The following is a 26935-nucleotide window of genomic DNA, read 5'->3' as shown; positions in this document are numbered from 1 at the left end:
TCCCTCTATTGGTTGGGTCTTTGTCTTTGGGTGAAATCAGAGCCTATCAGTGTGCCTGGAGGGGTCTTTAGGCAGCCTTTTTGCTGATGGTTGGGGCTGTGATCCCACCCATATTATTGTTTGGCCTGGAACTTTTTAGTCTTTATGAGTAGGGCCAGATGTTTCCCAAATGGCCACCTCTAGAGGACCGTTGCTTCCAATGTTCTTCTTCCACACCAAGCCCCATTCACCCCTGTTTTCCCAGGAGATCCTCCTAGAACTGCCGTTAGGTCCAACTCAGATTCCTATGGAGTCTCTGCTTTACCCTGGGACCCAGTGCACATGAAAGCCTGTGTGCGCCTTTTTAGAATGGGGTCTCCATTTCTTCCAGTCCCGTGGAGCTCCTGCACACAATCCCCACTGACCTTCAATGTCAGATGCTCTGTGGGCTCCTTCTCCCAATTCCAGATCCTCAGGTGTGGGGACCTGACCTGGGGCTCAGAACTCTCACTCGCATAGGTGAGTCTTTGTGATATAGTTGCCCTCCAGTCTGTGAGCTGTCCACCCAGTGGTTATGGGATTGCTTATATCACATAATCAACTCTCTTACCATCTTGATGTGGCGTCCTTTGTTTTCCGGAGTAGGATATCTTTTTTGATAGTTTACAGAGTCTATTTGGTTGAAGGTTTTACAGCCTGGTTGTAATTTTGTTGCTTTTATGAGAGAAGGTGAGCTCCAGCCCTTCTACTCTTCCATCTTAATCCCATCTCTGACTGCTTTATTTTTTTTTTTTTGTCTTTTTGTCTTTTGTCTTTTGTTGTTGTTGTTGTTGTTGTTGTTGCTATTTCTTGGGCCGCTCCCGCGGCATATGGAGGTTCCCAGGCCAGGGGTTGAATCAGAGCTGTAGCCACCGGCCTACGCCAGAGCCACAGCAATGCGGGATCTGAGCCGCGTCTGCAACCTACACCACAGCTCACGGCAACGCCGGATCGTTAACCCACTGAGCAAGGGCAGGGACCGAACCCGCAACCTCATGGTTCCTAGTCGGATTCGTTAACCACTGCGCCACGACGGGAACTCCTGACTGCTTTATTTTTATTTATTTATTTTTCAATTGAGGTATGGTTTGTTTACAATATTAGTTTTGACTGTACAACAGTGATTTAAAGTTTTTATAGATTATACTCCATTTATAGATATTATAGTATAATGGCTGTATTTCCCCATGCTGTATAATACATCCTGTAGCTTTTTCATTTTATATATAGTAGTTAGTACCTATTAATCCTCTACCTCTATCTTCCCCACTGTCCTTTCCTCTTACTGTTGGTAACACTAGTTACTGATGGTGTCCATATTTTGTTTCATTTTGGTTCAGTCTTAGGAGATTGTACATTTCTAAGAATTTGTTCACTTTATTGGAACATATTTTTCATAGTAATCTTTTGTTTGTTTGTTTGTTTTGTTTTTGTCTTTTCTATGGCTGCTTCCGCAGCACATGGATGTTCCCAGGCTAGGGGTCGAATCAGAGCTGTAGACTCTGGCCTACGCCAGAGCCACAGCAACGTGGGATCCGAGCCGTGTCTGTGACCTACACCACAGCTCGTGGTAACGCCGGATCCTTAACCCACTGAGAAATGCCAGGGATCAAACCTGCAACCTCATGGTTCCTAGTCGGTTTCATTAACCATTGTGCCACGATGGGAACTCCTTTCATAGTAATCTTGATAAAGATGTTTAAATACGGCATGATGATAATTGTGTGTGTGTCCCTTTATTTTATTATTACCCTTGAGGAAAGGAATATGTACTTTGAGCATCCCTCTCCCCCGGAGGAGCTATATAATATTTATGCCAGAAAATGAGATCCACTTTTTTCTAGTAAAATACTCAAGGATTATTCATAAGTGAACTCTTTTTATTTGTATCTTTAGTCATCAGCCATTACCATTTTTAGAAAATGTTCCTGATAAAGGGCTCTTTAGAGATGTAAGTAAATCAGAAAGCATCAGTATTGAAAAATAGTGGCTAAATGAAGAATACATGCAAAAGAGTGTTCACAGAACTCCTTACTATATAGAGCCTATGGCCTCTTGACATTACAAAATGAATATTTGATAATCCTACTGTCAAGTTTGCAGTATACCTTATATTGGAGTTTTTTTTTTTTGAATAGCTGTTAGTGAAGACCAGAACGTAATAGAAAACTTAAATTTATAATAAAAATGTATTGTTAAAACAGTGTTCAGAGAATATTTAAAAATCTACCTATATTTTTATCACAAAGGAATTGATTTCATTTCTCTTTTTTCTTACTAGTCTTAATACATCTATGCTTTTTTACATAATTTAAATCACATCATAGACTTACCAGTTCATACATTATATTTTTTGCTTTGTAATTCCTAAATTGCTCCATGCTGATGAAGTTTTCATATTTTATTTATTAATTTTTACAGAATAGTCCATCATATATTCTATAATTCTGATTCTCCATTTCTGCTTTTCTTTTTTTTTCTTCACGTTGTTTTTTGTCTGTTTGTTTCTAAACTTCAAAATGGTTTTCAACTAGGGGCAGTTTTTTCCCCAGGAGATGTTTGGCAGTATCTGGGAATATTTTTGTTTGTCATGAGTTGGTGGTGGTGGGGTGTTAACAGCATCTAGTGGGTAGAAGCAAGATTCTGCTAAACATCCAGCAATAGACAGAGAGTCCCCCACAACAAAGAATCATTAGTCCCAAAGTTCCAAAGGTCAATAATTCCAAGGTTGAGAAATCTTTCCTTAAAGTAACCCACCTTTTCCTCTCCTTACTTAACAAAGTATGAATATAAAAAGGCAAAGGAGAAGTAGTGGTTGATTATTTCAAGGAAATCAGAGCAGTAAGAAATGTTTGACTGGAGAAGAAAGATTACTAAAGTCTAAAAGTTATGGTGTCTGTGTTTCCCATCTTAGAGTTTTGGAAATTTCTAGAGATTGGGATGGAAAAAGCAATTGCCAAAAAGAAATCCTTTTACCTAATACTGGTGCTTATGGGTTTCCCATTATTTACTCATCATCTTTACATAAATACTCAGATCTTTAATGTGTTCTTATGATTTGCATTCAAAATTGGATTTTGTTATTCATAATTCATTTTTTTTTTCAGTCTAAAGTAGCTAGTAAATGGACCTTTGCCTAAAAAAAGACTTCATTGCTCTTAAGATTGAGATGTTGAAAGGTTTCTTATTTTTGATTGTGGCATGTTTCTAACTGTAATTATCTAGCTGCAACTCAATTCTTGCTGTAATTTTGCCTTGCTTCAACATAACACTATTATTTTTTGGGGGGAGTGGCTTAAACAACAGATATTTATTATCTCACAGTTCTGGAGGCTTCCAACAAAGACTGATATATTTTCACTTTAAGTTCTAAGAGCTTTCTGATTTCTTTTTTGTTTCTTCTTTGACCCATGAGTTATTTAGAAGCGTGTTTTTTCACCCCTTTGGCTGTGCCCACAGTGCGTAGAAATTCCTGGGCCAGGGACAAAACTCACGCCACAGCAGTGACCCAAGCCACCACAGTACTGCAGTTACAACACCAGATCCCCAACCTGCTGCACCACAAGAGAACCCCCAGAAGCATGGTTTTTTTTTTGTTTGTTTGTTTTTTTTTTTTTTTTTGGTCTTTTTGCTTTTTCTAGGGCCTCTCCCGCGGCATATGGAGGTTCCCAGGCTAGGGGTCTAATTGGAGCTATAGCCACTGGCCTACGCCAGAGCCACAGCAACTTGGGCTCCGAGCCGCGTCTGCAACCCACGCCACAGCTCACGGCAACGCCGGATCCTCAACCCAGTGAGCAAGGCCAGGGATCAAACCCACAACCTCATGGTTCCTAGTCGGATTCGTTAACCACTGCGCCACGACGGGAACTCCCCAGAAGCGTGTTATTTTGTTTCCAAAAAATAGCAGTTTTTCTATAGATCTTTCTGTTACTGATTTTCAATTTAGTTCCATTATTTATAGATATTATTTATGCAGTGTGGTAAAATTTTGCCTCACCTGAAGGGTACTTTGAACTAATAAGTAATAAGGCTCCTGTGATTTGATTAGTACATAATATGTGGGATGTTAAGTATTTTCAGTGTAAAAGGGAAGACTGGAGGAATTTCACAGAGTAAGTAGGTGCTTGTGTATCCTTACATGGGGAACGAGATCTTCATTTTATGGAAGTGAGTAGAATCTAGGTGGTATTTAGAGGAGAATTGTGGAGATTTATGTTTTATTCTGGCTGCTTTTTAAGAAAATTAAGAATACAAAAGAAACAAAAAAAGGAGACAGAAATCTAAGATGACATCATAGAAGATGAAGCCTCAAAAACCCATTGATAATTAGAGGGAACGTCTGTAGTTTCTGAAACCAAAAGGAGAGAATCTATAAACAAGCCTAGAAAGGATTGTTACTGAAAACCTATGTGGTATCATAGCTTCCTTTCTCTTTTTCCTGATAGATCTCTTGTATTACTCTTGAATTTTTAGGGGCTGTTTATGGGGTTGATGGGTGTGAAAAAGTAGGACAGGAGTTTATGAAATGCCTTATAAGATTTTTAAGATGTTTTATACCTAACTAAATACAGTCTTTATTCTAAAATTCTTTCAAGTTATAGTCAGATTTACCTATATATTTAGTTACAGTGTCTTTGACTGTAGTATACCAAGAAAGGCAAAGTGGAAGTGGACTTAAGAAACCATAGTAAGGCAAACACAAAATCAGACTTCTGGGATTTCAAAGAAGTTTATTCTTAGTGCTTTGTGGTGGTGAACTTGAGTTCATAAAATCATGAAATATGTAATGGAATTTTAGACTTCTCACAGTGCAGAATTGCTATGGTCTGTGTACCTTATTTTGTTTCATCTTAATATTCATGATTTAACTTCATGCTAATTGTAGGTTTCACTTTTAGGCTTTAAGAAGTGAATCTCCTGTTTTATGTTTTCCAGTGAATATCACTTCTGCCAGGCAATTAACCGGATGTAGTCGCTTCAGCCATATTTTCCCTTCATCTGCTTACCAGCACATTAAGATGCATAAGAGAATTCTGGGACACTTGTCATCTGTCTACTGTGTAGCATTTGACAGAAGTGGGAGAAGAATTTTTACAGTGAGTTTAAAATTTATGATACTGTAGCATGTTAGAGATTTATAACAATTGAAGCTAGGCTTCATTGCTTTGACTTAATGCTTTGTAAGCAGTTCATCCTTTTTAGACACATGAATACAAAGATGAGTAGAAATTGAAAATCTTTCTTCTTTCTATATAAGTAAATGGATGAAATATAATGACCTCTATTATTTGTGAAATTTAATTAAAAATTAAATCTTCAGAAGGTCTTATATATTCTAGAGGTGGTTAATTTATGTGAAACAACTTTACTCAATTTGATTTCATTCCATTTTAGCAAAATTTATTAAAATGCATTTTCCAGGAGTTCCCACCATGGCTCAGTGGAAATGAATCTGACTGGTATCATTCTGGTTTGATCCCTGGCCTCTCTCAGTGCATTAAGGATCCAGTGTTGCCGTGAGGTGTGGTGCAGGTTGTAGACGCAGCTTGGATCCTGTGTTGCTGTGGCTGTGGTGTAGGCCAGCGGCTACAGCTCTGATTAGACCCCTAGCCTGGGAACCTCTACATGCTGTGGGTGCCGACCTAAAAAGTTAAAAAAAATGCATTTTTCATTTGTCTCGTAGAGTAATTAGTGTCAATTCTGGTTAATTAATGATTACGTCATCCTCATGTTGAGTAGTTGAACTACACAGTAATGAAGATTATAGTTATTGTATATATCTTTCTTTGAATTCAGAACTAATTATATTTAAAATTGAATTTTTATTAACCAGAGCATATTTTGTGCTTCTGAGTACAAAATTGTAGCACACTGATATTTCCAAGTAAAGGTTTAGTCTCATTTCTTCAGTACCAATTTAAATAGAAGTAATGGCATAATTTTCTTTTTCTTTTTAAAATTTTTTTTTGTCTTTTTATATTTTCTAGGGCCACACCCACAGCATATGGAGGTTCCCAGGCTAGGGATCTAATCAGAGCTGTAGCCGCTGGCCTGCGTATGCCATAGCCACAGTAACATGGGATCCGAGCCACTTCTGCAACCTACACTACAGCTCATGGCAATGCCAGATCCTTAACCCACTGAGCGAGGCCAGGGATCGAACCCACAAGCTCATGGTTCCTAGTCGGATTCGTTAACCACTTATCGATGACGGGAACTCCTAATCTTCTTTTTAAATGCCTATGTTACAACAAAGGAAGTGATTTGTATTTTGAGAAGCTCAGCTTCTTGCAGTTCATTACAGACTCTTCCACTGATGTTTTTATGACTCCGGAATTCATCTTAACTAAATGGATGTTGATGATAATGATTATTTTCATCTTGTTATAAACAGATAATTATTAAATAGCTTATCTAACAGAGTAGAATTGCTTTTTATTATTTTAAAGCTCTTGAAATTCCCAGTAGTAAGTTCAACCTAATATTTTCACCAGAGATTACTAACAAAGCTTCATGTTCACTGAGAAATACATGTAGACTTAAGGTTAAAGTTTTAAGTATCTGTAGAGAAAAATATATTCAAGCAATTAAGAAAAAAGCCTGTCAGGTGTAAGGAAAGAAAAGAGAAATAATAGCAGAGATACTTAATGCCAAATCACTTAAAAATGAGTTAAAATATTTTGAGTTGTCAGAATTGGTAGTAGTTTTGAGTTCTTTACATATGCCATTATAATTTTGGATAATACTTTGTTGGTGCCATCATTTGGGTATCTTTTATATATGCTACTAGATCTATTTTATATGAAGAAAAGAGACCACAAAGTAAAGGCTTAGAAATAACTTAATAAAATCCTCACTTTGTCTTTTTGTGTATTTTTTGAGGGGGGAGGAGGCGGTGAATTTCTGCTTCATTTTAAATCTTCTGTCCTTTCGTATTACTATAGGGCTCAGATGACTGCTTGGTGAAAATTTGGGCAACGGATGATGGACGCCTCCTTGCTACACTTCGAGGGCACTCTGCTGAAATTTCTGACATGGCTGTTAACTATGAAAACACTCTTATTGCCGCAGGCAGCTGTGATAAGGTTGTAAGAGTGTGGTGTCTTCGAACTTGTGCGCCAGTTGCAGTCCTTCAGGGACATTCAGCTTCTATTACTTCCATACAGGTAAAAAAAAAGAAAAGATACCTGTAATACATGTAATAAGGATGAGAATCATCTTGGTTTTTTGTGTTACATTCTATGAATAATATAAAGAATGACAACATAAAAATGTTGATCTCTTAAGGGCTTTGTCGCTACCTTGCAGACAGGTATGTTTTAAAGTTCCCTTTTCATATAAATCTGTTCCATTTAGAAATAAGTAAAAAGGTCGTTGAAAAGTTTTTTTCATAGTCAATGTATGTCACTGTATTTATCTCATTCGTATTTGTGAAGAAGGGAAAAGACTTGTAATTGCCTTAAGGAACAACACTAATACTTTTTAGAGAAGGTATAAATAGGTTCTAACTTGAATATTGGCATACTTTGTGTTAATTTCAAGATGTTGGTCAGGTCAGATTTAGTGTGGTTTAATGTTAGGGAAATTGTTATTCTTCAGCTATTTTGTATTTCAACTTGATGTTTGACATACAACCTATTGACTTCTTTTTTTTTTTTTTTTTTTCTTTTGAGGGCCGCAGCACGGCATATGGAGGTTCCCAGGCTAGGGGTTGAATAGGCTGTAGACGCCGGCCTACGCCAGAGCCACAGCATCTCGGGATCCGAGCTGCATCTGCAACCCACACCACAGCTCATGGCAACACCGGATCCTTAACCCACTGAGCGAGGCCAGGGATCGAATCCGCAAGCAACCTCATGGTTCCTAGTCGGGTTCGTTAACCACTGAGCCACAACAGGAACTCCCCATATTACTTCTTTTAAATACTTGTCTATATAGTGTTTTTACCAGATGTTGGTAGTGAAAATCCTTGAGACTTCTTAGGACTTTACTCTCTTTGTGTTGAGAGCAGAATACAGGAATCCTTTTGAAACTGTCTTTTGTTTTGGTCAAGGAAGCCACTTTGATGGATGAGATAATTACTCCCTTTTCTTTGTTCTTTAAGTTGCCAGTCAACTTTTTATGTGTTATTTAAATAATAATCACCTATTCATGAGGCGATAACAAGAATTGGATTCAATGTGTATTGAATTTGAAAAATTTTACGTGAAATTTTTATTAGTTGAAATTATTTTTTGAATTTTGTTTTGGGATATTACCGGCTACGTGTGTTCCCACCACCCTGACAGATTATTTCTGGAATGTGGACATAGTCTCATAGAACATAAAACCATATGAGTATTTGTTCATACTGAAAATGTTAATGATACTGTTCGGCTCCTTCATAGCTTCATTTGTTGGTTTCTGTCTTAGTTTGTTTGCATGAAAGAGATCCAGGGATCGCTTTCTTTTTTGTTTGTTTGCATATGTATCTCTTTATAACATTCTTTCCCTTAGTGATATCATTAAGTTTCATGGCTTTAAATTTCATCTGTAGGCTGATGACTCTAAGCTTAAATTTCCATCTTGGGGTTATCTTTTAGCTCCATACTTGTACATTCCACTATCCACTTAGTGTCATCATATGAATGTCTACAAGGTATCTCAGACTCAACATTTTCAAAATTGACTCCTATCTTGCTTCCTCAGATCTGCTCCTACCAAAGCTTTCCTCATTTAAACAAATGACAATTTCATCCTTCCAATTTCTCAGAGTAGTCACCCCTAACTTCCTTTCTCATATCCCATATCTGACTTGTTAGCAAATCATGCTGGCTCTACCAACGTGAATATGTATCTAGGTTTTGTGTGTAGGCTGTAATTTGCAGACTCATGCCATAGATTGTGGATTAAGCTTTCTAATGTAAGCTTCTCTATCTCAAATGAAAATATAAGTGTGCTGAGTACTGGATTCTTTACTGTCCATCAACTGTTAGCGGATAATATTAATTGATATTTTTTTGTTTGATTTAAACTCTAGTCTTTAGAAATTCCATGCTTCCAAACAAGAAAACTAAATAAATACTTAAAATATCTCTAACGATCATCTTCTTTTTGAGATTAAAATTTATTCAAATCCTATTCATCTTGATCCTTAATCTTCATCTCAATGGAAAGTACTATGTTCACTTGGGATTTTAAAGACTCATGGGTATGTTAGAGACCCTGGTTTGATTACCAATCTTCTTCTATACTCCAGTACCACAGTGTCTTTTCTCTTCTCTCTGATTGGCTTCTGTGGATATGTACCATACTGAGAATTAGAGCCTAAGAATCCTAAATGATAAAGATCATCCATGGTCCATCTAGGATAGTAGTCATAATTTACATTGGCAACTCAAGTATATTTTTTAATCTCTTTTTTCCACAATGATACCTACGGAGATTAGACCAATTTTTTTTTTGTCTTTTAGGGCCACACCCACGGCATATGGAGGTTCCCAGGCTAGGGGTCCAATCAGAGCTGTTGCTGCAGGCCTACATCATAGCTCACAGCAATGCCAGATCCTTAACCCAATGAGTGAGGCCAGGGATCGAACCCATAACCTCATGGTTCCTAGTCGTATTTGTTTGCACTGCACCACGATGGGGACTCCGAGATTGGACCTATTTTTTTTTTTCCATTGAAACACATGAAAATTATTTAAATTTAAAAATGACAAAATTGGATACAATACTTCATTGAAGTTAAAGTTTAAAGTAAACTGTTAAAACCCAAATACTTAGACTTTAACTTTCTAATCACTTTTTTTAGATTAACTTCTGATACCTTTTTCAGGTGAAACTATAAAAATTTTATATTATTGCTTTGTAAGCCTGTATTCAACAGATTTGTAGTGGTTTAACTAGTAATGACTTTGTGAGTTTTTTCTTCATTAAAAGGAGTATAGTAATCTTAAAGTGTGATGTTGAATAATTTAAAAATAATTGTTTTAAGGCTAATTTTTTTTCTGAACCTGTGGCATGTGGAATTTCCTAAGCCAGTGATCAAACCCACCCAACAGCGGTGACCAAAGCCACTGCAGTGACAACACCAGCTCCTTAACCTTCTGTATTAAAAGGGAACTCTCAGAACTAAAATGTTTTATCCTAAATTCAATGACTGACTTTTTTATACAGTTTTTTTGAGTTTTTAAATATTTATATAAGGTATTCATTAATCCAGGACATTTAAATAACTAATTTCTTGAAACTAATTAAATTTGAACCTGAAAATTTTCTAATTTAATTAGATTTTTTTTTTTCAGTTTTGTCCATCAACTAAAGGCACAACAAGATACCTCACTTCTACTGGTGCTGATGGAACAATTTGTTTCTGGCAATGGCATGTAAAAACAATGAAGTTTAGGTAAGTTTAGAATTGGGTTAGAAATTTTGTGAAAAGTCAACTACGTTCATTTTTCTTTATCACCTTAAGAGATTCTTAATAGTCTACATATTTAAATATATAAATGTATGTATGCATGAGTGTATATATATACATCCATACTTACTTCAGTTAATTGAATTTTAGAGATAGAGATTTTAGAATAAATTTTTTATGAAACCAGTGTTGAAGAGACTAATTTATACAAAATTTTGATGAATATTTATTTCATTTCTTACTCTGGCAAGAGCACTTTGAACTTCTTTTAATGATAATAGTAAGTAGCATGGTAATTTATAAAGTTAAAATAGTAGTACTAATATCATAAAGTATATTTTTAAATGCATTTTAACTTCAATAATGGGAATAATACTTATTGACTACTTCAGTTTTGTGGTTTCTATGATATTGATGGTAAATCTGTCAAATCTAGCAGTGTACTAAAATTATTAAACATTAAATGAACATGATGAAAAACATAAACATCTTGCTTTTCTCTTAGAGATCGCCCAGTGAAATTTACTGAAAGATCTAGACCAGGAGTTCAGATATCTTGTTCATCTTTCAGTTCTGGTATGTGTAAAAATGGAATGTCTTGAGTAGCTAAAATATTGAATAATCCAGTTATAAAATGTTTTTCAGTTGTAATATTTTTTTAGTTTTGTGGAGAAAAATGTATATATTTGGGTATTAATGGAAGCATACTAAAAACATAAACCATATGTTAGAGGGAGCTTTGTAGACTCTAACATGTGATAGATATTGATTTTTTTCTTATTTATAATTAGTATATTTTTATATAATGAAGAATTTAGTTGGTAAAAAGTATAGCCTCCTCCCAGTACTCACGCATAATTCAACACTAAAATCCTGCCCTGAGTTTTCAGAAAAAAAATGTACTGTGAATCCATATAGAAGACACATTCAGTGTGTAAACAGTGCTTTTCTACTGATAAAAATTATATGCTTTTTAACCTTTTCTTTTTTACTGTGGTAAAATATAACATTTGCCATTTTAAGAACCATTTTTAAGTGTATTGTTCTGTGGTATTAAATATATCCATATTGTTCTGCATATATTACCACCATTCATCTGTAGAATTATTTCTTTTTTTTTTTTTTTTTTTTTTTGTCTTTTTTGTCTTTTGTCTTTTGTTGTTGTTGTCGTTGTTGTTGTTGCTATTTCTTGGGCCGCTCCCGCTGCATATGGAGGTTCCCAGGCTAGGGGTTGAATCGGAGCTGTAGCCACCGGCCTACGCCAGAGCCACAGCAACGCGGGATCCGAGCCGCGTCTGCAACCTACACCACAGCTCACGGCAATGCCGGATCGTTAACCCACTGAGCAAGGGCAGGGACCGAACCAGCAACCTCATGGTTCCTAGTCGGATTCGTTAACCACTGAGCCACGACGGGAACTCCTCTAGAATTATTTCATCATCCCAAAAGCTGTTGAGTTTTTACACTCAACTGCTATAGCCACTATAAAGAGAATTATGTCTTTTTTTTTTTTTTTTTTTTGCCATTTCTTGGGCCACTCCCATGGCATATGGAGTTTCCCAGGCTAGGGGTCGAATCGGAGCTGTAGCTGCTGGCCTACACCACAGCCACAGCAACGTGGGATCCAAGCCGCGTCTGCAACCTACACCACAGCTCGCGGCAACACCGGATCCTTAACCCACTGAGCAAGGCCAGGGATTGAACCCATAACCTCATGGTTCCTAGTTGGATTCGTTAACCACTGAGCCATGACAGGAACTCCTATAGGTCATTTTATAAATAATTTTGGAACATTATGTTTTTAGATAAAATATAAAGAAATGAATTCCTCAAGGCTGTGACCTTTAATGTTTGTGATCCATAGGCTTGTATTTAGTGTATAGTTGGTGGGTTTTTGTTAAGTGAATGGTATACTTGTCCTTTAAATATTCCTCTTGTTTTTCTTGAATTTTACTTATTTTTCTTTTTTTTTTCAGATATTTCTTTCCATTTTGTATTTCACGTAACATGTGAAATAAATTCCATTTATTTATGGTTTATTCCAAGTATTTTTCTTTTTTTCCTGTTTTTTTTTTAAATTATAGTTGATTTACATTGTTCTGCCAATTTCTGCTATACAGCAAAATAACCCAGTCATACATCTATACACACTCTCTTTCTCATACTATCTTTCATCATGTTCCATTACAAGTTATTGGGCATAGTTCCTTGTGCTATTCAGCAGGACCTCATTGTCTATCCATTCTAAATGTAGCAGTTCACATCTGTTAATCCCCAACTCTCAGTCCATTCCACTCCCTGCCTTTCCCCTCTGCCCTTGGCAATCACAAGTCTGCTGTCCATGTCTTTAAGTCTGTTTCTGTTTTGTAGATAGGTTCATCTGTGCCGTATTTTAGATTCCATGTATAAGTGATATCATATGCTATCTGTCTTTTTGACTTACTTCACTTAGTATGAGAATCTCTAGTTCCATCCATGTTGCTGCAAATGGCATTATTTCATTCTTTTTATGGCTGAGTAGTATTCCATTGTATATATGTATCACATCTTCTTAATCCATTCATCTGTTCATGGACATTTAGGTTGTTTCCATGTCTTGGCTATTGTGAATAGTACTGCAATGAACATAGGGTTGCATGTATCTTTTTGAATAAAAGTTTTGTCTGGATATATGTATGCCTAGGATTGGGATTGTTGGATCATATGGTTTTATTATTCTTTGAAATGTTAATAGGTCTTTAATGAATAGCAGGTAACCTTGTGTTTCTTGAAGTCTTTTTATTAATAAGGTAGTGTATAGCTAAGAAAGCAATCAGGTTTTTTTTTTTTTTTTTGCAATCAAGGTTTTGAAAGTTCCTTGGTATAATATTTGTTTGTTTTTTAACCCTCTAGGTGGTATGTTCATTACAACAGGTAGCACTGACCATGTAATTAGAATATATTATTTGGGTTCTGAGATCCCTGAGAAAATTGCTGAATTAGAGTCACATACGGTAAGAACAAAATGAGAATCTTAAATATGTTGCTTTCTTTTTTTTAATACCCCTGGAAAGTTGCTTTTATTTCTTCTTTTCTGATCTCTACCCTAATTTAATATAGATTGGTACTAAAACCTACATGGTAAGATATCTCTTTAGACTTTTAGTGTAGAAGTATGGATTTAATGTGGTTGTAGTATTTAATAAAACAAGTTATATCTGACTATATGGGATGGGAAAATATAATATTACAGTAGTAATTTGTGAAAATCCTCTTTTAGCCTGCTTTATTTTATTATATAAGCTGTTTGTTACTTTAAAGTCTATATACTTATTAAAAGACAAATTAAGGTATGTCTTAGGAAAAAATTCTTTTTAGTGAATTTAGCTTGTTAGTCTTAGTTTGATTATTTTCAGAATGCCATCAGACTCCTGAAATCTAATCCCACTTAGTTATCAATAACAGCCTTCCATACAGGTTACAGTTTTATCCTGGGGTGACAGCCATTGCTGCCAAGCTACCTACACTCTCTTGTGACATTTTCAGGAATCTTGGAGCCACTATTGTTTATTCATATCCTTGTGCACTTTTTATTTCTTTCTCTTCTTTACTTCTTTACCTTCTTCTCCAGATAATTATTTATGGTAGAATATAGGAGTGTAATGTTTCAGCTTACTCTATTTTTCATGTGCCTTATTGTCAGCTTCACAAGTCATGTTCTTACTGTGCCTGCTACTGTTGACACTTCATTTGGAATTGTATTGGTACATATCAATAAAACACACACAATTTGCCTGAAAGATGACTTTTTTAAAAAAAGATATTTTGTGAATTTCAAAGTCAATCATATTACTAAAATTTGTAGTAAAAGAGATCCCCATTAACAAAAGCTTCTCATTGAGCTTTTGAGCCTTCTACTTTTGTTTTATCATGTAAACATAATTGGACATCCCCTTTTTTTTTTTTTTCTTTTTAGGGCTGCACCTATGGCACATGGAAGTTTCCATGCTAGGGGTCGAATTGGAACTGCAGCTCCCAGCCTATGCCACAGCCACAGCAATGCCAGATTCGGGCCATGTTTTTGAGCAAGGCCAGGGATTGAACCTACATCCTCAGGGATACTAGTCAGGTTTTTTTTTTTTTTTTTTTTGTGTGTGTGTGTGTGTGTGTGTGTCTTTTGAGGGCTGCACCCATGGCATATGGAGGTTCCCAGGCTAGGGGTCAAATCAGAGCTGCAGTTGTTCGCCTACACCACAGCAAAACAGCAACGTGGGATCTGAGCCACCTCTGCGACCTGCACCACAACTCACGGCAACGCAGGATCCTTAATTACTAAGCGAAGCCAGGGGATCAAACCTTTGTCCTTATGGATGCTAGTCAGGTTTGTTTCTGCTCAGCAAGGATGGGAACTCCAGGTTCTTTTTTTTTTTTTTTGGTGGGATGCACCCATGTCATCTGAAGGTTCCCAGGCTAGGGAACGAATCAGAGCTACAGCTGCCAACTATGCCACAGCCACAGCAACACAGGATCTGAGCCTCATCTGCGACCTACACCATGGCTCATGGCAACACCAGATTCTTAACCCACTGAACAAGGCCAGGGATTGAGCCCGCAACCTCACGGTTACTAGTCCAATTCGTTTACACTCTGCCACAATGGGAACTCCCACTAGTCGAGTTCTTAACTCACTGAGCCACAACAGGACCTCTCTGGACATTCCTCTTACGAAGAGTTACTGAACCAAGCTGAGCTGTCACCTTGCTCTTACTTATTCCTAGATACTCAAATCCTGGAATATTATTTAAATTGCGAAAGAAAAAACTTAGGAAATACATAAAGATCTCAGCCTGAGACTATCCAGTGGGAAAAATCCACTTGTTCTAGAGCACACAAAGGAGGCATCTTTATAGTTACTACCTTAGCAAGGTGTGTTTCCAGTGTAGTCAGATTTATTGAGAACTGAGAGACAAAGGGGTAATAAGCAAATGGGAAAGAAATGAGGAGGGAAAAAATGAAGAAAAATTGATTAGTAGAGTATTTTTTTTTTGGCAGGGGCCAAGCTAAGGAAAAAAGTCAGAAAACTTAAACATTCTGTCATTGAAAGTAAGATGTCCTTCCAGAACATCTAAAACCAGTTATTGCAACTGGCAGTGAGAATCCCAAATCTGTCAGATACTCAGTGAAATCATGGAACAGTGTGAATCACAGATAAGTCTGAACATATGAAGACAGTTTAATAATTTTTTAAAATGAAAAATAAACACAAAAACATAGAATATCTGAGCTTTTTATTAAAAATTAAGTTCAAATAAAACATTTTTTTAAAATTAAGTTCAAATGCTGTTCAATAATTGAGTGGTTTGTGAAAATGTCTATAGCATTTGAAGGTACATTACTATAGTACAATCACTGAAATAACACATTATGTTTGTAAAAGTATGGTTTAATCATTATAAAGGAAGATTCAAAAGCAGTATCTAAATTATAGTACCTAAAGATGGTCAGATGAATTAATTGTAAAATAATTGATTAAGCCATGTAAGAAACAGGAAAAAATTGATTTGTTTTCTGAAATTAAAGAAAGTTAAGTGAGAAATTTAATTCAACTGCTATTAAATGAATTATTTTAAGGCGGTATTTTAGATTAGTGTGCTGGCTTTATTGGGGGTTATAATAAACTAATACCTATTCTGAACTATCTATCTATCCTTGAGATTATGGTTTAGAAACAGGTTTGCTTATGTCTGGTTTGTCTCACATTACTGCTTATAGGTATTTATCCTTAGGTAGTGTGTTGTTTCAGCTTTTATTAATTTTTTTAAAGAAAATTAGAGTTTTTTTTTTTTTAAAGAAAAGTGTAGCATTAAAAATGTCTACTCCATGATGCTTTTACATGTGAATTGGGAGGGGAAGAGTATTTTATCCATTTTAAAAATAAATTAATTCTAACCAAAAATCTGTTTTGTGTCTTAGGACAAGGTTGTTGCTGTTCAGTTCTGTAACAATGGAGACAGGTAACTATGTAGTATATATCTGTATAAACAGATGTCTTCACATATTTTACCTTTGTTTCCTCAGAAGACACTACTTCTACTTATGTTCAGTCTCTTATGCTGAAATCCCTAATCTATTTTTGATAATATTCTTACCCCAGTTCTTCTGAGCTCCCATCCAAGTAGTATCTATAGTCTATCATTTTTTTCCTTTCTGAGTGATTTTTTTAATTTTTCTTTTTCCATTTGTTATCACCCACTTTAGTGAAGAATTCTATTATTTGACCCATTACCTTCATTTTTCTTCTCCCTTCTAAATATATCTCATCCATCTCTGTCAGATAATATTACTCTGTTCAGAAATCTTTAGTATTTCCTCTTTGTCTATAGAATAGAATTTACATGTTTTAGGCTGGTATTCAGAACTCTCTACAACTTGACTTAGACCCATGTTCTTTTCTCATCTGCTATTCCCCATTTAAATATTTAGATCCAGACTAATTGATTTAGTCATTGTTACTGTTATATCTCATATACATTCTCTCATCCATTCTTTTGCTTATACTTTGCCTCACACCAGAAATAATCATACCCTACCTCCCTTTCACTCCTTCTCTATCCACCTGTGTCTTTCTTCTCCCTTTTGTTCTCCTTCCTTTTATTTTCCTTCTCCCCCCTGTCTCTTTCTTCTTAAGTTCTGTCATCCTTTACAGGCTTACACCCTACCCAAGTCTCTCCTGACTGCTTGAGATTTTAGCTATATGTCTTCCTCTGAACTTGTGATCACTTACTGTCTCTATTATTCATATAATACACATTTCCTATGTCTGTAAACTCAGAAATTATATACAGGTATTCATGCACCATCTCAAATGCCTAGTCCCCAGAAGGTGATAATCTTCTGCCTTAGCTTACAAATTGACTTAGAATAGATTTAAAAACTTAACTACTTAGCATAAATTTGTATCCATATATGTCTGTAAGGACATATATCTGAATTTTTAAATTCCTTGCCTTTTTTCTTAAATAAGAAACATTTTATCTTAGTTATATGTCTAATAAACATATCACAAGATGTCCAATTTTACTAATGATAAGAGAAATGTAATTTAGAATAATAGTAACAATTGTTTTCTTTCAGAATGACAAGATATTGAAGAATGATAACACCTAATATTGCTAAGGGTTTAGACACTCTTTCTCCCACAACTTTGATGCTGATGTAAATTGTTTTTTTTTAAAAAAAAAACTTTACAGGGAAATAATTTGGCAGTATTGCAAAGACTTTAAAAATGTGCCTACACTTTGACTCAGCAAAGATATGTATAAGGTTGGATAAAGACATATATAGAGCTATTTATCACAATATTATTTACAATGGTGAAAACTGGAAATAGTATAAATATTCATCATTGGGAGGTTGATTAAATAAATTTTGATACATCCCTATCATTAAACATTTATTAAAAGTGATGGTAGTTTAAACATAAATATATATCTACAAAATACAGTTGACCCTTGAAAAAACATGAGTTTGAACTGTATAGGTCCACTTATATGCAGATTTTTTTTTAATAAATACATGAGGATATTTTTTGGAGATTTGTGACAATTGACAAAACTCAGACAAACTGCATAGCCTAGAATTATCAAAAAAAATAATAAAAATTTATGTCATGAATGCATGAAATATAAGTAGATATACATATAACATACAAAATATGTATTGTGAAATGTTAATGTCATTGGTAATTCTGGTCAACAGTAGGCTAATGGTATTTAAGTTTTGGGGAATCAAAAATTACATACAAATTTTTGATTGTGTGGCAATGTGCAGGCCAGTGCCTCTAATCCCTGTATTAGCCAAGGGTCAAACTGTACACTTAAGGAAAAACATTCTAAAACATTATATATAGTGTAATTTTATTTCACATAAGTGGAATGTAGAAGTATATATATGTCTTCAATAAAATCTGAAAGAATAGATAAAAATGATAAGAATTATAGGTGAATGAATTTGTTTTTTGGCCATACTTGTGGCATGCAGAAGTTCCCAGGCTTGGGATCCAACCTGTGCCACAGCAGTGACAATGCCAACTCTTTAATGACTTAGCTAGTACCAAGGAACTCCTGTTTTTTTATAGCAGTTTTATTGAGATATAATCACATAAAATTTAGTGTTTTTAATATATTCATAGGGTTTTGCAACCTTTACTATGATTAATTTTATTTCATTATTTTAATTGAAATATATTTGATTTACAATTTTAGTTTCAAACGTACAACATAGAGATTTGATATTTTTATAGATTATATTCCATTTAGTTATTACAAAATAATGCCTGTATTTCTACATGTTGCACAATATATCCTGTTGCTTATCTATTTTACACATAGCAGTTTGTCTTAATCCTATATCTCTAGAACATTGTCATCACCCCAAAATAAGCCCCATATCATATCCTTTAGCTCTCAATCCCCAGTCTTTTCACACCCCCACACTCAGCTCTGAAGAACCATTAATCAGGCTACTTTTTGATTAGCTTATTAGCTTGTTGCCTATTTTGAACATTTTGTATAAATGGAATCATAACAATATGTGGTCTTTTGTGATGTTTTTACTTAGCATGACATTTTCAAGATTCATCAGTGTTGGAGCATGTATAAGAATTTGGTTCCTTTTTATGACTGTCAAACATTCAATTGTATGGATATACCATAATTTGTTTATCCGTTTATCAGTTAATTGGCATTTGAGTTGTAACCACTTCTTGGCATGTAATGAATAATGCTTAGAATATTCGTGTACAAATTTTTATGTAGACCTCTGTTTTCATTTCTCTTGTATATTTACCGAGGAGTAGAATTGCTGAATCTTATGATACTGTTTTATCATTTTGCGGAACTGCCAAACTGTTCTCCAAAGCGTACCATTTTCACTCTCCCCAGAAGTGAATGAGTATGAATGTATTGCTTTTATAATTAGAAAAGTTTAAAGGAAGGTAATAAGGCTATTTTAACTGTTTCCTTGCAGTTTAAGATTTGTTAGTGGAAGTAGAGATGGAACAGCAAGAATTTGGCAATATCAGCAACAAGAATGGAAGAGTATAGTGCTAGATATGGCTACTAAAATGACTGGGTAAGATTGGATGTTAGATATTTTAGTGGTTCTCATATGATGTAGTATCTTTTACCTTACTGAATTCTATTTAATAATTTAAATATCTTTTTAGTTTGGAATTAATGGGTAGATGTGAAATTTGCATCTGTATTTAATCTCTAAGCACATTACCTTTTGCTGTTGATTGACAGATTGGATGATAGGAACATAACTGACTCATTCAAAATTCTGGTCTCTTGTGATCCAAAGATCTCTGTGCTTTACTAATGCCCACAGAGTCATTTTCTGCCTTAATTTTCTTTTTTTTTTTTTTTTTGCCTTTTCTAGGGCTGCTCCCGCAGCATATGGAGGTTCCCAGGCTAGGGGTCGAATTGGAGCTCTAGCCGCCGGCCTACACCAGAGCCACAGCAACACGGGATCCAAGCCGCATCTGTGACCTACACCACAGCTCATGGCAATGCTGGATCCTTAACCCACTGAGCAAGGCCAGGGATTGAACCCACAACCTTATGGTTCCTAGTCAGATTCGTTAACCACTGTACCACGACAGGAACTCCCTGCCTTAATTTTTTATAGGTTTTTGAAAATTTTATGGCCACACATGGCATATGGAAGTTCCCGGGCCAGGGATTGAACTTGTGTCTCTGCAGGGACCTGAGCCATGCAGTCAGATTCTAAACCCACTGTGCCACAGCAAGAACTTCTATAGGTCATTATTTATATCTATTTGTACTGTTTCTACTTTGAAGGTTGTCCCTATTAAATGTCATCATGTTTAGATATTTCTCTTACTTACTAAGGATGCCTTTATGTTTCATATTGTTAGCATTCTTACTCAACATTATAAGTACACTTAATCAGAATTCTGTTTCATCATATTCACTGTTCACTGGAAGATACATAGTTACCTCTTTAGGATACTATAGTTTCTTTAGGGTATGACTCTGAAATTAATTATCTTCCCATTAATAACAGTGTAGAATGGACTTTGTAGTCCTAGTCAGCTAATGATGATGTCATTCTATAAAATCAAAGGTTACTCAATTTCCTGCTGCTTTTTTGTAAGATCTATTAGTTTCAAAAAAATGCATATTAAGGAAATAAAGTATCTATTATATTTTCTGATAGCCAACGTAATTGTACTTTTTCAGGGTATTTGCAGATTTCTTTCCAGTTTCACTTCTATGTTGTTCTCATATAACTAACTACAAAATTTTTGTCATCTTTGTAGGTTTTTTTCCTCCCTATAATAAGCTTATAGGTATTACCCTATGTAGTTACTTTTTTTTTTTTTTGTCTTTTTGCCATTTCTTGGGCCGCTCCCGCGGCATATGGAGGTTCCCAGGCTAGGGGTCGAATCGGAGCTGCAGCCACGAGCCTATGCCAGAGCCACAGCAGCGCGGGATCCGAGCCACGTCTGCGACCTACACCACAGCTCACGGCAACGCCGGATCCTTAACCCACTGAGCAAGGCCAGGGTTCGAACCCACAACCTCATGGTTCCTAGTCGGATTTGTTAACCACTGTGCCATGACGGGAACTCCTGTAGTTACTTTTATTATTTTATTTCATGACTATTTAAAAGTATAGTTTAGGATTTTTAAAATCTAAAACATTGCTGAGTTCCCGTTGTGGCGCAGTGGTTAACAAATCCTACTAGGAACCATGAGGTTGCGGGTTCGATCCCTGGCCTTGCTCAGTGGGTTAAGGATCCGGCGTTGCTGTGAGCTGTGGTGTAGGTTGCAGACGTGGCTCAGATCCCACGTTACTGTGGCTCTGGTGTAGGCTGGTGGCTGCGGCTCCGATTCGACCCCTAGCCTGGGAACCTCCATATGCCGAGGGAGCGGCCCTAGAAAAGGCAAAAAGACAAAAAAAAAAAAAGAAAAATCTAAAACATTGCATACTCCTGGGGAAATTTTGGTCGTAATTTGCTATGTTAGATGTTCTTTTTTCAAAATGTACAGTGTATGAATCCTGAAATTATTTTGTTTAGGAATAATTTACCATCTGGAGAAGACAAGGTCACTAAACTTAAAGTGACTATGGTGGCCTGGGATCGCTATGACACCACAGTCATTACTGCAGTGAATAATTTTCTTTTGAAAGTATGGAATTCTGTCACAGGCCAGCTTCTTCATACTTTATCTGTAAGTATTCTATTTTTGTGATAATTTAAATGGTGAGAGTTGGCATTATTCCAGAAGACAGGAAATATAAGTGTTCTAGTTTACATTCTATGACTTACTATCCCTTGGAGAAGTAATTATTAAAGGTACCTCTATTGACATATCTGCAAAGCAGGGATCATAGTTTAGCTTCTAAAAGCAAGTATGAGAAGTTTTTCAGGATAGTTTCCAGTTCTTGTATTTATTTTTATCTATAATGTAATCATATGCGGTCAAGGGGATATAAGCTTTTTTTTTTTTAAGCATGAGTTGGGATTTTTTTATTGTTAGTGTTTTAAGGGTAGAGTTGACTTTATTTTGACAAGGGTATGTTGTATATTCTACCTTCAGGGATTAGTTTATGCAAGAAGTAGAGTTAAGAAGAAGAGGAAGGAGAAAATGATACCTTTTATTGATTGATTGATTGGCTGTGCCATGAAGTTTCAGGACCAGGGATCAAACCCAAGCCACAGCAGTGACAATGCCAGATCCTTTAGTTGCTAGGCCACCAAGAAACTGCTTTCTTTAAAAAAATGTCATAGTTAAATTCCACTCATGAGCCTTATTTCCTATCTGCTTCAATTATTGATTCAGAAGTAGTTTAGAAAGGGCCAAGTGATTGCCATATGGTTTACACAGTAGTAAATGATAGGCACTAGAAACCAATTCTCATGACTCAGTTCTCTTTGTTGTATACCATAGTATCATTCTTATTAGACTCCTATATAAGATAATCTTTTCTGAGGCTTCTGAAGTTTCTAAAGGTTTATTTAATTTTGGGAGGATTTGCAGTTTATCTTTCATACACCTCCCAGGTCTTCCTTCCTAAGTAAAACCTTAATACTGTATTAGTGGAGTTTCAGATTCTTCCTTTTACTGGTTAAACCAATGCTTATCTCATTCTGACCTTTCCTGTTCTTTAATATAAATTTTTATTAATATGTATGGAAAAATATGTTCTGTTTGTTTGATTACTTATATTAGGAATACTTTTATTAGGAAATGCTTGTCTTTGTCAGCACAGTCTAATAAAAAATATAATGCAAGCCATATATATAAATTATCCTTGTGACCACAATAAAAATAAACTATAATAGATGAAATTAATTTTAGTAGTTTGGGTTTTTTTTGTTTGTTTGTTTTTGTTTTTTTGTTTTTTTTGGCTTTTTAGGGCTTCACCTGAAGTTTTGGGGCTAGAGGTTGAGTTGGAGCTGCAGCTGCCGGCCTGTACCACAGCCACAGCAATGCAGGATCTGAGCTGCATCTGCAACACTGGATCCTTTACCCACTGACTGAGGCCAGGGATTGAACCTACATCTTCATAGATACTAGTTGGGCTCATAACCCACTGAGCCACAACCGGCACTCCAATTTTAATCATATATTTTATTTAACTTAGTATATCCAAATGAGTAGCATTTCAGCATGTAGTTAACATACAAAATATTTATGGAATAGTTGACATTTTTTCATACTAAAATTTTGAAATCTAGTGTGTATTTTATACTTATAGAATGCCTTAATTTGTATTAGCCACATTTCGGATGCTTAATAGCCACATGTGGCCAGTGGTTACAGGTCTTTATTTCTAAAAATCACAATTTCAAAGACCTTGTTGTAGCCATTGGTTTTATAAATCCATGTAAAAATCTGTCCTAATAAGTACCTTAATTTAGAGTTCTCTTTAGTAGTACTCTTACAGTGGGCTGGCTCCTGGATCCTCTGTTTTCAGTGAATTTTACTGAAGAAATTTTAGAATAGACTATTTTTTTTAGTCTATGTAGCAGTGAAATCTACCTAGTTGTGCTATAGCATTTATATTTTATATGTTAACAATTTGTATGACAGGGTCTTAGTAGGGCATAAAGTTCTTCCATTTAGCAAGTACTGAGTACTACGCCAGCCATTGACTTAATTGTAATGGTAAGTCAAAGAGTCCCTGTCCTTCTGGAATTTATATCCTATTAAATAAAACTTAAAAAGAAAGGTGCAAAACACAATGCAAGTTTCTAATAGGATGACCACCTGGTCTGGAAGGGTCAGAGAAAGCTTCCAGAGGAAGTGAAGATTTGGTTAAGATTTGTAAGATAGATAAAAATTACCCATCTCTCAGCCTAAATGTTATCTCCTTGACAAAGCCTTCCCTGATCAAACAGTCTAGAACAACCTTCCAGTCATCGTCTGGCTTTATTTTCATGATGTTATTTATTATAACATATAAAATAACCTGTTATTTTCTTGTTATATTTTCTTGTTTGTGCTTTTCTGTCTCAGTGTGGTAGGGGATCAGTAAATACAAGGTCAATTACATATGTGAGGAGGTTGGAAGGTCCCTCCAGGAAAAAAGAAAAGCATGAAGTAGAAAGGAGTTGAAAGAAAACCAATTTTTAGCTAGAGCACAGACAACAGAAATAATATCACCAGATAGGACTGGAGAAATGGATAGGGGGCAGACCATTCAAGGTCTTGGAAGGTCTGTTCTGAGACCACCAGGACACCATGAAAAGGTTTAAAAGCAAAGGAATAACATGTGAATTTTGTTTTTGAAAAATACCTTGTAATTCTAGTAAAAGAGTAGAGAGAATATATTGGAATGGAGATAAGACTGACTGAGTATATTGTAAGATTCTATGATAGGGTGGGCCATGATGATAATTTGGATTAATGTGATGGTAGTGGTGGAAATAAGGTACTTAATAAATAAAAATAGGGCAGATAATAAATCTGAAGACATTACTGAATTTGACTAGATTTTGTTTACCATAATCCAGTAATTAAATCATTTTCACCAAAAATATAACCACCTATTTAAAAGCTTCTCTTTCCTAACTACACTAATGTAGTCATATCATTATTTGAGTTTACAGAGTATTTTTATTGTTTACTGGTTAAGAATTTGAGTATTTACTAGTTCAAATTGTAAAAAAAAGTATTTACTATATCAAAGTGATTATTCAGCAGGAGATTTTGTTATAACAAAGAAATTTTTTTTTTTGTCTTTTTGCCTTTTTCTAGGGTCACTTCCCTCGGCATATGGAGGTTCCCCGGCTAGGGGTCTAATTGGAATTGTAGCCACCGGCCTACTCCAGAGCCACAGCAACGCGGGAACTCAGCCATGTCTGCAACCTACACCACAGCTCATGGCAATGCCGGATCCTTAACCCACTGAGCGAGGCCAGGAATCGAACCCGCAACCTCATGGTTCCTAGTCAGATTCATTAACCACTGTGCCACAATGGGAACTCCAAGAAATAATTTTTTGATAATCAGTTGGGGAAAAAGTTTTGTGATGGTATTTAGTGTAATGAATTTTACCTTCTCATCTTATGCTTTACATTTTGAACTAGTCTGCAATTTTTTTTTTCATTTTTTTTATTACTCAAATGAATTTATCACATCTGTAGTTGTATAATGATGATAACAATCTGATTTCACAGGATTTCCATCCCACAGCCCAAGCACATCCCCTACCCCCCAAACTGTCTCCTCTGGAGACCATAAGTTTTTCAATGTCTGTGAGTCAGCATCTGTTCTGCAAAGAAGTTCCGTCTGTCCCTTTTTCAGATTCCACATGTCAGTGAACGCATTTGATGTTGGTGTGTCATTGTATGGCTGACTTCACTTAGCATGATAGTTTCTAGGTCCATTCATGTTGCTAAAAATGCCGGTATTTCGTTCTTTTTGATGGCTGAATAATATTCCATTGTGTATATGTACCACATCTTCTGGATCCATTCCTCTGTCAATGGACATTTAGGTTGTCTCCATGTCTTGGCTATTGTAAATAGTGCTGCAATGAATATTGGAGTACATGTGCCTTTGCGAGTTGTGGTTTTCTCTGGATAGATGCCCAGGAGTGGGATTGCTGGATCATGGTAGTTCTATGTTTAGTTTTCTGAGGAATCTCCATACTGCTTTCCACAGTGGTTGCACCCATTTACAATCCCAACAGTGTACTAGGGTTCCTTTTTCTCCACACCCTCTCCAGCACTTGTTGTTTGTAGACTTTTGGATGATGGCCATTCTGGCTGGTGTTAGGTTGTACCTCGTCGTGGTTTTGATTTGCATTTCTCTAATAATGAGTGATGCTGAACATCTTTTCATGTGTTTTTTGGCCATCTGTATGTCTCCTTTGGAGAATTGTCTGTTGAGATCTTCTGCCCATTTTTGGATGGGGTTGTTTGTTTTTTTGGTATGGAGCTGCAGAAGGTGTTTACCAGTTTTGGAGATTAATCCCTTGTCAGTGGATTCACTTGCAAAGATGTTCTCCCGTTCTGTGGGTTGTCTTTTCATGTTGTTTAGGGTTTCCTTTGCTGTGCAGAAACTTTTAAGTTTGATTAGGTCCCATTTGTTTATTTTTGTTTTTATTGTCAATGCTCTGAGAGGTGGATCTGAGAAGATGTTGCTGTCGTTTATGTCAGCGAGTGTTTGGCCTATGTTTTCCTCTAGGAGTTTTAGAGTGTCTGGTCTTCTATCTAGGTCTTTAATCCATTTGGGGTTTATTTTTGTGTATGGTGCTAGGGAGTGTTCCTCTTTCATTCTTTTCCATGTGGCTGTCCAGTTTTCCCAGCACCACTTATTGAACAAGCTGTCCTTTCTCCATTGTATATATAGTCTTGCTTCCTTTGTCATAGATTAGCTGGCTGTAAGTGCATGGATTTAATTCTGGGCTTTCTATCCTGTTCCACTGATCTGTATGTCTGTCTTTGTGCCAGTACCATATGGTTTTGATGACTGTTCTTTGTAGTATAGTGTGAAGTCCGGGAGCCTGATTCCTCCAGCTCCATTTTTCTTTTTCAGGATGTCTTTGGCTATTCTGGGTCTTTTGTACTTCCAAACAAACTTTAAAATGTTTTGTTCGGGTTCAGTGAAAAATGTCCTTGGTAATTTGATAGGGATTGCATTGAATCTGTAGATTGCCTTAGGTAGTATAGTCATTTTGATAATATTAACTCTTCCAATCCAAGAGCATGGTATGTCTTTCCACCTGTTTGTGTCATCTTTGGTTTCTTTCATCAGTGGCTTAGAGTTTTCAGAGTACAGGTCTTTTGTCTCTTTAGGTAGGTTTACTCCTAGGTGTTTTATTCTTTTGGATGCGATGGTAAACGGGATGGATTCCCTAATTTCCTTTTCTGCTCTTTCATTGTTGGTGTATAGAAATGCTATCGATTTCTGTGTATTGATTTTGTATCCTGTGACTTTGCCAAATTCGTGGATAAGCTCTAACAGTTTTCTGGTAGAGTCTTTAGGATTCTCT

General features: G+C 35.9%; 1 protein-coding gene across 5 annotated transcripts in view; it reads left to right on the top strand.

Moving 5' to 3' along the window:
- Positions 1–26935, top strand: part of BRWD3 (bromodomain and WD repeat domain containing 3) — a 166746-nt gene that overhangs the window by 52077 nt on the left and 87734 nt on the right. For all 5 annotated transcript variants that reach the window (XR_014834757.1, XR_014834756.1, XM_085006785.1 and 2 more), the window contains exons 7-14: positions 4954–5114; positions 6963–7184; positions 10305–10405; positions 10926–10996; positions 13313–13413; positions 16373–16413; positions 19427–19531; positions 21507–21660. Coding sequence is in view for 3 of the 5 variants with exons in the window: in XM_085006785.1 (XP_084862911.1) it covers positions 4954–5114; positions 6963–7184; positions 10305–10405; positions 10926–10996; positions 13313–13413; positions 16373–16413; positions 19427–19531; positions 21507–21660 (956 nt within the window). In the remaining 2 variants the exon portion in view is untranslated. The remainder of the gene's footprint in view (positions 1–4953; positions 5115–6962; positions 7185–10304; positions 10406–10925; positions 10997–13312; positions 13414–16372; positions 16414–19426; positions 19532–21506; positions 21661–26935) is intronic.

The sequence above is a fragment of the Sus scrofa genome, chromosome X (genome assembly GCF_054392235.1).
Source record: "Sus scrofa isolate SSC_HxYL_T2T_F1_AM1 chromosome X, Sscrofa_HxYL_maternal_Yorkshire_Landrace_v2.0, whole genome shotgun sequence".
NCBI classification, from domain to species: domain Eukaryota; kingdom Metazoa; phylum Chordata; class Mammalia; order Artiodactyla; family Suidae; genus Sus; species Sus scrofa.
This window is presented reverse-complemented; position numbering and strand designations above follow the sequence as displayed.